Source organism: Lynx rufus, unplaced genomic scaffold (genome assembly GCF_022079265.1).
Source record: "Lynx rufus isolate CCGP_SWC_20201006 ecotype Redwood Valley unplaced genomic scaffold, mLynRuf1.p SCAF_1, whole genome shotgun sequence".
Taxonomy (NCBI): Eukaryota; Metazoa; Chordata; class Mammalia; order Carnivora; family Felidae; genus Lynx; species Lynx rufus.
In genome coordinates, this window is record NW_025814823.1 from 101,415,259 (window position 1) to 101,431,080 (window position 15,822).

At 39.7% G+C, this 15,822-nt stretch overlaps 1 protein-coding gene across 2 annotated transcripts in view; it reads right to left on the minus strand.

Moving 5' to 3' along the window:
- Positions 1-7,731: 7,731 nt before the first annotated feature.
- Positions 7,732-15,822, minus strand: part of CEP120 (centrosomal protein 120) — an 80,626-nt gene continuing 72,535 nt past the window's right edge. Inside the window, exons 21-22 of one of the 2 annotated variants that reach the window (XM_047083897.1) lie at positions 8,150-8,279; positions 7,732-7,902 (exon numbers count right to left, since the gene is read on the minus strand). In XM_047083897.1, coding sequence (XP_046939853.1) covers positions 7,732-7,902; positions 8,150-8,279 — 301 coding nt within the window. Of the gene's footprint in view, positions 7,903-8,149; positions 8,280-12,783; positions 14,627-15,822 lie in introns of those variants that run through there. The other variant, XM_047083886.1, reaches the window with a different exon arrangement.

Here is a 15,822-nt window from a genome sequence, read left to right on the forward strand (position 1 = left end):
TCCTTTAACCTGATACCCACTGGGTCCATCCATGTTGTTGCAAATGACAAAAATCTCATTCTTCTTGATGACTGAGTAATATTCCAGAGAGCGTGTATACAACATATCTTTACCCATCATCTATGGATGGACACTTAGGTTGCTCCCTTATCTCGACTTTTGTAACAGTGCTGCAAGAAAAGTAAGAGTACGTAAATCTTTTCAAATTAGTGTTTTTGTTGGCTAAATACACACTGGTGGAATTACTGGATCATATGGTATTTCTGATTTTAGTTTTTGAGAAACCTCCATCTTGTTTTTTCCACAGTGGCTTCACGATATACATTTTCCGTGAATGAGGGTTCCTTCTTGCCCTCATCCTCACCAACACTTGTTATGTCTTGTCTTTTTCATCCTAGCCATACTCACATGGGTACGGTGGTATCTCAATGTGGTTTTGGTTTCCATTTCTCTAATGATTAGAGACGTTAAGCATCTTTGCATTCATCTGTTGGACACATGTATGACTTTTTTGGAAAAATGTCTATTCAGGTCCACTACTCATTTTAAAATTGGATTATTTTTATTGTTTGCTGTTGAGCTATATAAGTTCTTTTTTATATTTTGGATGTTACCCTTTTATCTTGGAAATATCTTCTCCCATTTAGTAGGCTGCCATTTCATTTTGTTGATGGTTTCCTTTGCTGTGCTGGAGCTTTTTATTTTGATGCAGTCCCAATAGTTTTACTTTTGTTTCCCTTACCTGAGAAGACCAATCTAGAAAAATGTTGCAGGGCACCTTGGTGGCTGAATCAGTTAAGTGTCAAACTCTCAATTTCGGCTCAGGTCATGATCTCACAGTTCATGAGTTCGAGCCCCTCACTGTCAGTGCAGACCCTATTTGGGATTCTCTCTGTCCCTCTGCACTTCCCCTACTCACGTGCCCTCTTTCTCTCTCTCTCTCAAAATAATAAACTTTAAAAACTAGAAAAATGTTGCTAAGATCATTGTCACACAGATTACTGAGTTGTTTTTTCCTAGGAATTGTATATTTCAGGTCTCACATTTAGGTCTTTAAATCCGTTTTGAATTTATTTTTGTGTATGGTGTGAGAAAGTGGTCCAGTTTCATTCTTATGCATGTAGTTGTCCACTGTTTGCATTATTTGTTGAGGAGACACCTTTTCCCATTGCTTGTTTTTGCCTCCTTTTTTAAGATTAATTGAACCTAAAATTGTTGGTTTATTTGTGGGCTATTTTGTTCTTTTGATCTATGTGTCTATTTTGGTGCCAGTACCATACTATTTTAATTATTATAACTTGGTAGTACATCTTGAAATACAGGATTTTGGTACCTCTAGTTTCATTCTTTTTTCCTCAAATTCGGCTTGGCTCTGAAGAGTCTTATGTGGTTCCAAGCATATTTTACTTTTACTTGTTTTAGTTCTGTGAAAAATGGTGTTGGTGTTTTGGTAAAGATTGCATTGAATCTGTAAATTGGTCTGGGTAGTATGGATATTTTAATAATATAAACTTTTCCAGTCCGTGAGCATAGTATGTCTTTGCATTTGAGTCATGTTCAATTGCTTTCATCAGGGTTTTATCATGTTCAGAGTACAGGTCTTGGACCTCCTTGGTTAAGTTTATTCCTAGGTATTTTATTATTTTTGGTGTAATTATAAATGAGATTGTTTTCTTAGTGTCTCTTTCTGCCACATTGTTATTAGGGTACAGAATCAGAACAGATTATTTCTGTATGTTAATTTTGTACCCTGAAACTATACTGAATTTATTTTAATAGTTTTCTGGTGGCATCTTTAGGGTTTTGTATGTATTGTATCATGTCATCCACAAATACTGAGTTTTACTTCTTCCTTACCAATTTGGGTGCCTTTTGTTGCTTGTTTGATGGCTATGGCTACGGCTTCCAGTACTATGTTGAGTACAAGTGGCAAGTGCCTTAATTCCTCACCTTAGAGGAAAAGCTCTCTGTTTTTCATCATTGAGTGTGATGTTAGCTTTGGGTTTTCATATATGACCTTAATTATGTTGACATATGTTCCCTGTAAGCTCACTTAGTTGAGAGTTTTTATTCTGAAAAGATGTTGAATTTAGTTCAATGAATTTTCTATATTATTTGTCATGATCATATGATTTTTGTGCTTCATTTTGTTAATGTCATGTATAACATTGATTGACTTGTGAATATTGAACCATCTTTGCATCCCAGAAATAAATCTCACTTGATTGTGGGGAATGATCCCTTTAATGTATTTTTGAATGTAGATTGCTAATATTTTGTTGAGGATTTTTGCATCCATATTTATCAGGGATATTGACCTGTAATTTTTCTAACTTCCTTCCTTCCTCCGTCCCTTCCTCCTTCCCTCCCCTCCCCTCCCCTTCCCTCCCCTCGCATTCCTTCCTTCCTTCCTTCCTTCCTTCCTTCCTTCCTTCCTTCCTTCCTTCATGTGTGCATCTTTGTCTGGTTTTAGTATAATGGTAATGCTGGCCTTATAGAATGTATTTAGAAACTTTTCTTCCTTTTCTATTTTTTGGAATAGTTTGAGTAGAATGATTATTCACTTTTCTTTAAATGTTTGGTAGAACTCTCCTATGAATCTATCTGGTTCTGGACTTTTGTTCTTTGGGAATTTTTGGTTACTGATTCAGTTTCTTATTAGTTTTTACACCGTTCATAATTACTGTTTGTTCCTGATTCAGTTTTGGAAGATTGTGTATTTCCAGGAATTTATCCACTTTTTCTAGGCTGTCCAATTTGCTTGTATATGATTTTCTGTAGTACTGATAATCCTTCATTTGTGTGTGTGTGTGTGTGTGTGTGTGTGTGTGTGTGTGTGTGGTGGTGGTTATTACTTTTCTTCTTTCATCGCTGATTTTATTATTTGGGTCCTCTCTCATTTTTTCTTGCTACATCTGGCCAAAGGTTTATCAGTTATGTTTATCTTTTGAAAGAACCGGTTCTTGGCTTCACTGATCTTTTCTACTGTTTTTTAAGTTTCTAATTTATTTGTGCTCTGATCTTTATTATTTCCTTCTTTCTAGTAACTTTGGATTTTATTTGTTCTTTTCTAGCTCCTTTAGGCATACAGTTAGATTGTGTACTTGTGATTTTTCCTGTTTCTTGTATCACTGTAAATTTCCCATTTAGCACAGGTTTTGCTGGATCCAAAAGATTTTGGACTCTTGTGTTTCCATTTTCACTTATCTTCATATATGTATGTATATATGTATTAAGGATGTTTTATTCTTTATATTTACAACGTTTATTTATTTTTGGGACAGAGAGAGACAGAGCATGAACGGGGGAGGGGCAGAGAGAGAGGGAGACACAGAATCGGAAACAGGCTCCAGGCTCTGAGCCATCAGCCCAGAGCCTGACGCGGGGCTCGAACTCACGGACCGCGAGATCGTGACCTGGCTGAAGTCGGACGCTTAACCAACTGCGCCACCCAGGCGCCCCTATTCTTTATATTTAGAGAACAAGTGGATGAGCAGGGGAGAGGGGCAGAGGGAGAGAGAATCTTAAGCAGGCTCCACACTCAGTGCAGAGCCCTTTGCAGGGCTCGATCCCACAACCCTGGGAACATGAGCCAAGCCAAAATCAAGAATCTAATACTCAACCAACTGATTCACCCAGTTGTTTTTTAAATTTCCTCTTTGCTTTTTTGTTGGTCCATTGGGTCTTTAGGAGCATGTTATTTAGCTTCCATGTGTTTGTAGTTCTTCAAGTTTTGTTTTTCCTTGTAATTCATTTCTAATTTTATAGTGCTGTAGTTGGAAAAGACGCATGATACAATTTCAGTCTTCTTAAATATATGAAGACTCTTTGTGGTCTCACATGTGATCTACCCTGGAGAATGTTCTTTGTGTACTTGAAAAGAACATGTATTCTATTGTTTTTGGATGGAATGTTTTATATACATCTGTTAAATGCAGCTGGTATAATATGATGTTCAAGGATACTGTTCAATTTTCTGCCTGCAGGTCCTATCCTTCGATGTAAGTGGGGTGTTCAAGTCCTCTAACTGTGAGTATATTACTGTCAGTTTTTCCCTTCATGTCTGTTAATATTTGCTTTATGTTTTGGGTGCTTCATTGTTGGGTCCATAGATAATTACAATTATTACACCCTTTGGTTTAATTGACCCCTTATCATTATGTAATGCATGTCTTTGTTTTAAAGTCCATTTTGTGTAAAATAAGTATTATTACCATGGCTCTTTTTTTTTTTTTTTTTTTTTGCTTCCATTTGCATGGAATATCTTTTTCCATCTCTTTATTTTCAGTGTATATGTGTCCTGAGGTCTGAAGTGAGTCCGGTAGGTAACATAGAGTCTTGATTTTTAAATCCATTTAGTTACCCCATATGTTTTTTCATTGGAGCATTTAGACCATTTACATTTAGAGCATTTGCCATTTTGCGAATTGTTTTCTGATTGTTTTTGTAATTCTTCTCTGTTCATTTTCTTGCTCTAGCTTTGTGATGAATGACTATCTTTAGGGTTACACTTGACTTTCTGAGTCTGTGTATTGATTACAGGTTTCTGACCTATGGTTACCACAAAGTTCATAAATAACATTCTAAGTATATAGCAGTTTATATTAAGTTGACAGTCACTTAAGTTTGAACATGTTCTAAGAGAATTTCATTTTTACTCCTCCACGTTTTATGTATAGATTGTCTTTTTTCCTACATCTTTGTATTTTGTGAGTCCCTTAACTGATTTTTTAGGTATAAATGATTTTACTACTTTTGTCTTTTAACGTTTATACTTGTTTTCTAAGTGATTGCTTTACTACTTTTATTGTATATTTGCTTTTACTGATAAAATTTTTTAGTTGTATAATTTTCTGGTAATTATGGCCTTTTCTTTTCCCATTAAAGAACTCCCTTTAACAATTCTTGTAAGACCAGTTGAAGGGTGAACATCTCCTTTAACTTTTCATGGTCCAAGGAAACCCTTTCTCTCCTTCAATTCTGAATGATAACCTTGTTGAGTACAGTATTCTTGGTTGTTGGTTTTTCCCTTTCAGCACTTTGAGTATCTTGCGTCACTCCATTGAGGCCTGCAGAGTTGCTGCTGAGAAATCAGCTGATAGTCTTATAGGGTTTCCCTAGCCCTTCACCAAGACCTTCTTTCTTTGTTGCTTTTTAAATTCTGTTTATCGTTAATCTTTGGCATTTCAAATCTGAGTCATGGTTTGGACCTTCTTGGGTTGGTTGTTTCGTACCCTCATGCTTCCTGAACATGGATGTCTGTTTCCTTTCCCAGGTTCAATAAGTTTTCAGCTGTTGTTTCTTAAAATCGGTTGCATGCCCCTTTCTCTGTCTCTTCTCCTTCTGGAATTCCTGTAATGTCAATGTTTATTCAGTTGATGTTGTCCAAGAGATTCTTAACCCATCCTAGTTATTTTTTTTCCCCTCTTTGCTGTAAGCTTGGGTGCTTTCCATAAGCCTATCTTCCAGATTGCAGATCCGTTCTTGTGCATCTTCTACTCTGCTATTGATTCCCTCTGCTGTATTTTTCATTTTAGTTATTGTATTCTTCAACTTTGCTTCTCTTTAACATATTTTTTTAAATGTTTTTATTTATTTTTGAGACAGAGAGAGACACAGCATGAGCAGGGGAGGGGCAGAGAGAGAGGGAGACACAGAATCCGAAGCAGGCTCAAGGCTCCAAGCTGTCAGCACAGAGCCTGACACAGGGCTCGAACTCAGACTGTGAGATCATGACCTGAGCTGAAGTCTGACACCCAACCGACTGAGCCACCCAGGCACCCCAATATATTTTTTAATCTCTTTGTTGAAGTTCTTACTTCATCTAGTTGTTCCCTGTAGTTCATCCCCTCTTCTCTCCAGCCTGGTGAGCATCTTCATGACCATTACTTTGGACTATTTATTAGGTAGATTGGTTGCCTCTGTTCCTTTTAGTTGTTTTTCTGAGGTTTTGTCCTGTTTGTTTGGCACACATTCTGTTGTGTCCTCATTTTGCTTGACTACCTGTGTGTATTTCTATGAATTAGGAAGAACAGCTACTGTCCTAAATTTAGAGGAATGCCTGTGTATGATGGTCCCCTGTGTAGACTGTGTGTCTCGTGACTGTAGCTGGCCAGTTGGAGCTGTGGCTGCTGTGGGCTGGGAGTCCTGGGGCACTCCATGCTGGGGCTGTTCTGGTGGGATGACTGGAGATGTGGGGGGGCATGGGCCAGGGCCTTCCTGGGGCTGTCTGCACAAAAGACACTCTGGCAGGACAGCTGAAGCTGGAGTGCAGGCTGTGGTGTCCCGGGGTGCTCAGTTCAGGGGGTACCCCGGCAGGGGGACTGGAGCCAGGGTGAGCACTGTAATGAGCACTGACCAGTGGTGCTGAAGTGTTCACCATGCTGAGGTCACCTTGGTGGGATGGCTCGGGTTGGGGCAGGCTGGGGGCTTGGGATTTACCGAGGTGGCAGGCCAGCCCGGGCTCGCAGACCCCACTCTCCTCCACACTCTCAAGGTGGAGGGGGAAAGGAAGCCCCTCTGATCCAGAGAGTTCCAACAGCTCCTCAGGGCTGGTTCTTTTATATTCCAGTTACCCTGTGAAACCAGGGCTCTTTCTCCTGTGCCCCAGGGCAAACAGTTCTGCTCGGTGTCTCAAAGTACCATCCCTCCTTACTGCGCTTTGCAGCATCAGGGTGGGTGTTCTCGCAACTGTGTCTCCAGCTCTCCTGCAGTTCTCTGCGGGGTCTGTCTTTTGTCGTTTGGAAGCTGTTCAGTCAGTTCTTCTTCAGGAGGAATTCCTCTACAATAAATATGTGTACGTTTGGTGCCTTGGTGGAGGAGGTGAGTTCAGGGTCTTCTCTGCATTTCAATGTAAATTTTAGATTCACTGTCTCAATTTCAACAAAAACAAAAGAACCATGATGGGATTTTTATAGGAGTTATGCTAAACGTGTAGATCAACTGGGGGAGAGTGACGCCTTAGCAATACAGACTCTTCTGACCTAAGTGGACGTCATGTTTCTTTACTTACTTAGGTTGTCTCAGTGGTGTTTTAGTTGTACCTATGTAGGTCTTTCAAATATGTGTCCCATTTATACCTAAGTGTTACATATTTTTATGCTGTGGGGATTGTTTGCTGGTAGTATGTACAAATACAACTGATGTTTGTAGATTTTTACATGTTGATCTTGGATTTTCCAACCTTGCAAAACCGACTTAGTAGTCCTGGTGGTAGTTTTGTAGATTCCTTTGGATTTTTTTTAAGGTAATCAGTTACATCATCTGTAAACAGATACTCATACCTTTATAATTTGGATGCCTTTCTTTTTCTTCCCAGTTTGAGTTATAATCGACAAAATCGTATACAAGGTATACAGTGTAATGATTTGATAGGTACATACACTGTGAAGTGATTACCATAATCAATCCATCGCCTCACATAGTTATCATGTGTACGTGAGTGTGTGTGTGGTAAGAACGTTGAAGAACTGCTATTTGAGCAAATTTCAAGTATACAGTAGAGTATTAACTATCTGTTTTTTTCACATAGTTCCCTCTGAAGTTTCAATGTGACTAGCAGCTAAGCTGATGTGGTTTGACTAAACTGAGCATGTATTTCGAACAGCTCTGATATTACCCTTGGTATCCAAATACTCTTGATCTGAGAAAAGTCCCTTTTGCCATAAAATCAATAAGCATTAGTAGAGCTTTTATTAATAATCCTGTGATTGGAAGTTTTGGTTAACTTCACTAGCCAGGATGCAGAGTCATCATAGGAAAGGTAGAATAGTGAGTGCAGACAAGGCTCAAGAACATAATGCAGAACTGGTCTTCTGTCCGTTCTTGGCTGTTGATTGGTAAAGGGAATAGAGGCCCACTGTCCCCTCCACGGTTCACGAATACCCATGAAAGGTCTAATCTCTGAGATAGAACAGGAAGAACAATGTTAGGAATTTATATGTAACTGAAAGAGTATTATACTAAACGAAGGATTCCCAGTTTACAAATGCCTATGTAAACATAATAACGTACAGATACACATATATAAGAAAATATAAATATACATAATCACGATGACTACCTCAGTTCATCTGATCTCAGTAGAAGGTGCAGATTATTCTCTTTGGTAGAAGGACATGCCACCGGGACTTGCTCAGCTCATACGCACCCTGAAAGCAGTGGCACGGACACGGCAAATTTCACGTGGGGCTTCAGGCAACAGACTAGGCTGCCATTTGCTCCTCCTGCATCTGTGCGTCTGCGTCTGTGTGTTGGATTCCAGACATCTCCCTGTAGATCTGGACAAGGACACTGAGGTTCAAATGAATAAAAGAGCCAGCAGAACCACTGGCCACCTTGTAGACCTGAGAACGAACAAAGGTCGACCCAAGGACAAAACTAGGGCATGAACTTCTTTCTGCTCTTTCTCCTTCTCCTCTCTTTTCCTTTTTGTGGATTTTTAAAAGAACCTTTTAAAGACACATTTTGGGTGTCCTTTGTTCCTGGTAAACACGCACATGCAGAGAGATAACGGAGAGGGGTGTGGGTTGACAATGGATTGACGGAAGGCCGAAACTGGGCTGGCAAATATAATTTTTATTGGCAAAAGTCTGTGGTCTAAAGCACTTCTGAAGACTATTTATAAAAAGATTTCCCATTTGGTACCTTTAAAAACATTTTTTTAAAATGTTTATTGATTTTTGAGAGTGGGGGCAGAGAGAGAGAGAGAGAGAGAGAGAGAGAGAGAGAGATACAGAACCTGAAGCAGACTCTAGGCTCTGAGCTGTCAGCACAATGCCAAACGCAGAGCTGAAACCCACGGACTGTGAGATCATGACCTGAGCCAAAGTTGGACACTTAACCGACTGAGCCACCCAGGAGCCCCACCCATTCGGTACCTTTATTTTCTTTGGGGACATTTTACAAACTTCAGTTAGTTACCTAAATAAACTTGTGTCAGAGACCAAGAGAAGACCATTAATCTCATCTGCCAACAATGAAGCTAAGCCAGGAACTGAAATTTCCTTCCTCAGGCAACAGTCAGGTGAAGACACCAGTCTGCAACCCTATCTCATCCAATCTAAACAGCATGACTGAAGATAGCTACTCAATATTCATGCCTCACATTCTTGATTTGACAGTCTGTCTTCTTCAGGGCATCCCATTTTGCACCGAATCTGAACTGAACTCAGGTAATAGAATAACGGTCTTGTTCGAAATTCCAAAGTTCTCTCAAGAAAACAGATGGAAATGGTAGGGGCCACGTGTTGATTTTTCACATGACGGAAAGAAGTCCTACAGCTGGAACTACTCGTTCTTTAAAGCTCTGAATCCTGTTCAGTCTACTTGCTAATAGAAGAATTTGCTGAAGAAGAGCTTAAAATACTGCAAACCTACCAGGCTCAGACTCCTCAGTATGGGGTTGGCATTCACAGAAATTTATAGTAATGCCAAAGTTAAGATTTTGCAGCAATATTTCTTTTTCTCTGGCCAAGTTTTAATATAAAATGTTGAGGAAAACTCAGCATTCATCCACTGTGTCTGCATGCTTTCGACCAGTTAACATGTTAATCAAGAAAAGGATTGTGCTGTCCAACTATTAGTTTACTTGGAAAAGAAAAAATATTTGTCTATGAATTTGTGGATGAAATGTTTCCAAAAAGAAATTATAAATGGGCCTTATTTTAGTTCTCTCCTGTTATGAATGACAGGTTTAACATTCCTAGAAACCTTAAGAATATAATGACTACATCTTTAAAAGCCCCTAGGGATCCCTGTGCATTAACGTATCAGTCAGTAAATTATTATCTATAAATTAATCTTTCTAAGCAGATTTCTACCCCCCTTTAATTTGAAAGCTAAACTTGTGCGTCTCCACTTGAGCAACTTCATATCTGAAGAGCCTACATCTGTAAAAACATTTCTAATGAAAACATGAGGACAACCCCAGAGAAGCAAATAAAGTGAGATTTAAGTATATAGCAGCCTTCTTACAGTTACATTCCTAACAACAGTAGATTCGAACTTGATGCCAGATAGAGGCTATATAATACCATCAGTATTATATTCTTTTGGTTTCAGTGAGAAATTTAAGTGCTTACACCACCCTGTCTGACTGTCCCATTTACACCAAGATAGAGGAGTCACGGCTTGGTTTCCCGAATCACGGAAGCCGAGGGAAGCAGAGAGGAGGAAGCAGAAGGACTGCTCTCGAGCAGGGAGCAGTAAAGGGAAGGCTGGAAAGTCTGGGCTCCAATGCCAATGGTACAGTTGCCAAAACACAAGTATCAAAGATGGACTTCAATTTGCACATTCTGCCATAAGAAAAATTATTCAACCAGACTTTATTCAGCACTCTCACACAAATTACTTCATCAGTTGGTAAGCCCAACCAGTAATAAGACTACTAAGCCTAATTTAGGCAACTAGAAATCCGCTGTGAAAAGTTCTCTCTCCAATTTGTTACGTCTGTGGTCTGGGCTATCTGCAAAATGAGACGCCAGTGTTGTTTTGTCTGGTTTCCTCTTGTTGTTGTTATTGTTTTGTTTTTGTTTTTTTTTTAAGACAAGACATTAATTTTATAAAACATGAACGTAATACAAGTTTCAAGGATCCTCCAATTTACCTTTGGAAGTCAAAATGGAAACGCAGTCATTAATTTCATTAATTTTCACTCCAGATTTTGTTAAGAAAGGTGCAACAGGCATCTAACAATGCACGCGATCAGAGAATGAGAAGACAGGATCTTCAAGGATGGCTTGATGGGCAACTCAGGTGTAGAAAACGTTCAGCATAACAACACTGGGTAGACAGATCGGAGGCAAACTTTACGGTTTTTAAACATTTTTTATAAAGATGTTTTTAAGTTTATTTATTTTGGGAGCGAGAGACAGCACATGCATACAAGTGGGAAACGGGCAGAGAGAATCCCAAGCAGGCTCTGCAGTGTCAGCACAGAGCCTGACATGGGGCTCGATCTCAGGAACTGTGAGAACCTGATCTGAACTGAAATCAAGAGTCAGATGCTTAACTGACTGAGCCACCCAGGAGCCCCTCACCTTTCACTATTATTATTATTCATGACTGATTTGGTAGGTGACTGATAGTAAGAGTTGAGCTGTCTTCATTGACTGACAAATGTTACACCCTTATTTTGGCCTTCTGCCTATTATCGCTTAATACAACATCTGATAAAATGTTGTATACCATAGGAACTGGCTATAAAAAATTCCTCAGGTTTTCCAGTATATCCAGTTTTAAATACCAAATTTGGGGGGGCACCTGGGTGGCTCAGTCAGTTAAGCGTCCAACTTCAGCTCAGGTCACAATCTCGTGGTTCGTGAGTTAGGGCTCTACCTCGGGCTCTGTGCTGACAGCTCAGAGCCTGGAACCCGCTTCAGATTCTCTCTGCCCCTCCTCCACTCACATTCTGTGTCTCTCTCGAAAATAAACATTAAAAAAAAAAAATTTTTTTTAAATACCAACTTTGGGACTTGATATATGAAATGTCCCCAAGAGTCAACTCCACAGCGACCGAAGGTACAGTAGCGGCTGCCAGGAACTGGGCAGAGGGGAGAATGGCAAAGAACTTGCTCATGTATATGGGGTTTCTTGTGAGGATAACGAAATGTTTTAGAATTAGTGATCGTTGCACAACTGTGTGAATATAATAATCACCGAATTGTGTACTTTACACTGGTGAATTTCAGGAGTGCCTGGCTGGCTTAGTCGGTTGAGGGATGGCCTCTTGATTTCGGCTCAAGGCATGATCCCAGGGTCAGGGACTGAGCCCTACATCCAGCTCTGGGCGGAATGTGGAACCTGTTTGAGATTCTCTCTCTCTCTCTCTCTCTCTCTCTCGCGCGCGCGCGCGCACGCGCGCGCCTTCTTCCCTGCTCATGTGCACTCTCTAAAATAAAAACCACAGTGATTTTATGGTTGTGAATTATACCAGTAAAAAAAAAAAACACAAAAAAACAATCAAGTTAGCTATTCAGTCAAGCTGGACACAGTGATAGCAAGAGGCCAAATTTTAAAATTCCACACAGAGCTACCAGCGGACCCCTTTTCAGACCAGAACAGGCAATGTGTTGTGGAAACTGAGAGATGAGATTCAGGCCGGGCAGTCGCTGGACACAGTAGTAAGTGGGCCAGAAAAGTCATGTGGTCACAGGAGACCGTTGTCTTCTCAAGTTGTCTGTGCAGTGCCTTGATACATTGTTCGATCCTACTCAGACTCCCACATCTGCCGGCACATCAGGAAGCGAGGTCTACACAGAAATGACCGGGCTACACTGGGAAGGGAACTCTGCACGCTTACACGGATGGGGCACCGCATCGACCTGGGAGACGTGACCCACCCTTCCCGTGCACGATAGGCCGGCCTCAGACGGGGAAACTAGACTCTCTCCATGTAGAGGGACCACGAACACCTAAAGGTCAATTTTATTTCACCCTAAAATATTGGATGGAAGGGCTGCCACTGGGCGCAGTAATGAGAAACGTGTTCGCCAATCCCCACATATTTATCTACTGTGGTTACACTCCCAGTCCAGACACTGATGCTAACTCAGTAAGGCAACCGGTGTTAACACATTCACGGACACTTACATATGAAATGGCTGTCGCTCAAGGACTCCAGAAAAGGAGTTTCAGATGTTCCCAGTTTTAAGAGACAGAAAAGCATCCGCGATGTAAGCATTTAAAAACCAAAACACAAAGTGACTCGACGGGGAGTACCGAGTGCTTGCCGACCCTGTGCCGGAACAACAGTAACAGACTGCTCGGGATCTCCAAGAGACATCGGATTATGACTTTTATTTGTTAAGTGACAGAGCCAGAGGACGGCTTTACAGAAGGCGAAGTGAACCACACACCAGATGAGAAAAGTCCTTTTGTTTCTTTAAATCTGAGGCCCCCTCTAGTGTCTGAAAACAGTCACACGCAGCACACAAAGCAGGTGAAGGCACAGTCACAATATTTTACCAGAGACCTTCTGAAATAACAACACTCCTGTTCCATTCGTGGGGCATGAGTTAAAGAGAGAAAGGTTTAACCATAATTAATATTTCCGATTCCTGCTGTGATTCACCTAGTCCGTATTCTCTCACTCAGAAATTTCTTTCTCTGTTTTTTACTGCTGGGTTGTTTTTAGAAGATGAATACTTTGTTATTAAGGAAACAAAATGAAACCTATAATGTGTGTTGGGGCTTTGCTTTTCCAAAAAATACACCTCCTTGAAAACAACGGAAAATTATTTTCATGTTTCCCAACAGCCTGTTCTGCTTTTATGGAAGTTCTCAGTAAATGTTACCTATTTCCTGAAGTACACTTAAATTTATTGTATTTGGGAATCAGGAAATTTTAAACAGCATGTATCTTAAGACTCACATAATCTGTGAATCTGCTAACCAGCCTTTTCGGTACCCTGTAAAAGGAGGTAGAAAGTGTTGCTCTGAGGACAGATGTTGGCCATGAAGAAGACGTTGTATAGGAATTCTCAGAAGCTTCTATAGACAGGGTACTACATAAATCCAATGACTTCATCTCGTGTACTTTAAAAAGACTGATTAAGATTAGGGGGAGTAAAAAATAGCCATTTTTCACTCCTCCTTTCTCAGCACGGGCCTTTGTGTCTGTTTGCCTGTTACACTAGAGGGTTTGGGTTAACAACGAGCATCAGTGTTACTGGAAGATAAAAAAAATCCCTCTTTTCAAGAAAAGAAAACAATACAATCTTGAGCAGGAGATGGGCAGAGAAGACCTTTTAAAGCTAGTACTGTCATCTTCCTGCAAGATAATAGCACACGGAAAATTTGGAAATTCAATACTTGCTGAAACAAGTTTGCTCTGTATGAATTTTATTTACACAAATGACTGTTTTTGTCATTCAGTGTGTGTTATGGCTTCTCTGCATCGATCCTGTTTTCTGTTTTCAAACCTGTCCTTGGCAAATAGTTACAAGTTAAAAACACAGGCCATCTAACATGAGTTAAATAAAATTGGAGAGACCTCTATATTCAAATGAACAGGACACGGCTTTTTTAAAGTGCAACATAGACTCTTTTGGCTCAACATGAAAAATTAGGTAACTGGAAACTACCATAGTCGTTTCTCTAAGAACAAATCTCATGAAAGGCTGTTCTGAAAGTTAGCCATGAAATCATAAATTATGGGAAATAATGAAAAGTCATGTAAAGTGAGTGTATAAAATGCAATGACAAAACCAGGGTGGGAGAGGTAGCATAAGGTAAATAAAATCAAATAAATACTGTACAATAACATACAAAATTCTCCTTGTAAAAAATTGAAAATAGGTTTTTAAAACATCCATTTTCTCTTCTTTTGAGAGTTTGACAACGAAATTAAAATTTAAGCCTGGAGTCTCTGTAAAGATTTTCCAAATGTTATTAATTACTGGCATTGTGTTTTGCCAAAACCTCTCTGATCTGTCGGTCTAGTTCGCTTATTATTCGATCCTCGTGATTATACACACCCGTCCGCATCAAAGTATCCCTTTCTTCTATGAGTCGAGTCAAATAATCATCCAAACCTTCTTCCAATGGGTTGCCACGTGGGCTGTCCATTTTTCCACTTGCAATCTCTCTGGAATCCTGGTACTGTTTTTGTTCTTGTTGCCTTAACCTGAGAAGTCAAGAACCAATACCACTCTAGCAGGCAGCAAATACCATGTTGGGTTCTGATTTTTTTGTTAACAACCCCGTTTTAAAAAATGACTTAATGGTAAATTATGTCTGTAGTAGGATTTTCAGGAAGACGACAAAAACCAGCATTCGACTTGGCTAGCCAGAGTAAGCATACTCTTCAAAGACAGTTTTGAAAACAATATTTGTTTTTCTAATAATGAAATACATAAAAACTGTAGACGTTCTGGAAATGTGCAAAAAAAGAAAATGAAATCATTATGATCTTCCTTTAGATAACCCATCCAAGTAATAATTTTCTATGAAAAAGTCATGTGTATTTTAAATATTTTTCTAAAACATTGACGATAGTATACAGGCAAAGCTGTCTATGATTTTTTTTCACTTCCTAATATAACAGAAGTTTTCTTACATCTCTAAGGGTGCTTCTACAGGGCTCCCCAACACTCCATCATTTGCATGTACTGTTACTTAATCATCCTTTATTGCTGATAGTTAGGTTGTGGTTAAACCTTTGTTGTTATTTTGAACAGAATTTCTTTCTCCATTCATTCCACAAATGTACCAAACAGTACTAGGTTTTGGGGATACTACAGTGAATCGTGAAGAAAACTTTCCATTATGGAGCTGAGGTCACTGAGCATTTGTAGAAAGTGAAACTGTATGGATGTGAATGCCTGGTTCAGAGGGCATGTACATTTGAAGACTCTGTTTGCCAAGTCTTCACATTATGTTTGTGATGCCTCATCCAGGAGACAGAGAATGGAGCAGGTATCAGACTGGAATCTGGGTACTTCTGATGGAATACTGTTAACCACACTGCCTTGTAAATGTCATATACTTAGTATACTTACTATGTGATAGTGATACCAAGTTTGGACAAGGCATATGTTTTGTTTTAATTGAGAATATACCATTAAGAGAGAACCTCATATTCCTCTAGCAAGTAGCTATAAAAATGTTTTCATTTGCAACTACTCCTAAATTTTGTTGTTATAAATAAGAAGGATGAAGCAGTTAAGTCTGAGCCCCGGCTTCTGCACGGTCTTTAGAGGAACCATGCCAATGAGAACCAAATCCAGTTGTGAATTGACACAGAGTTGGGGAGATGCAGTGAGGAGAGTCCTGGTCTCACAGACAAGGAGGACTGAGCCCCGAGAAAGGGTGCAGGACTCT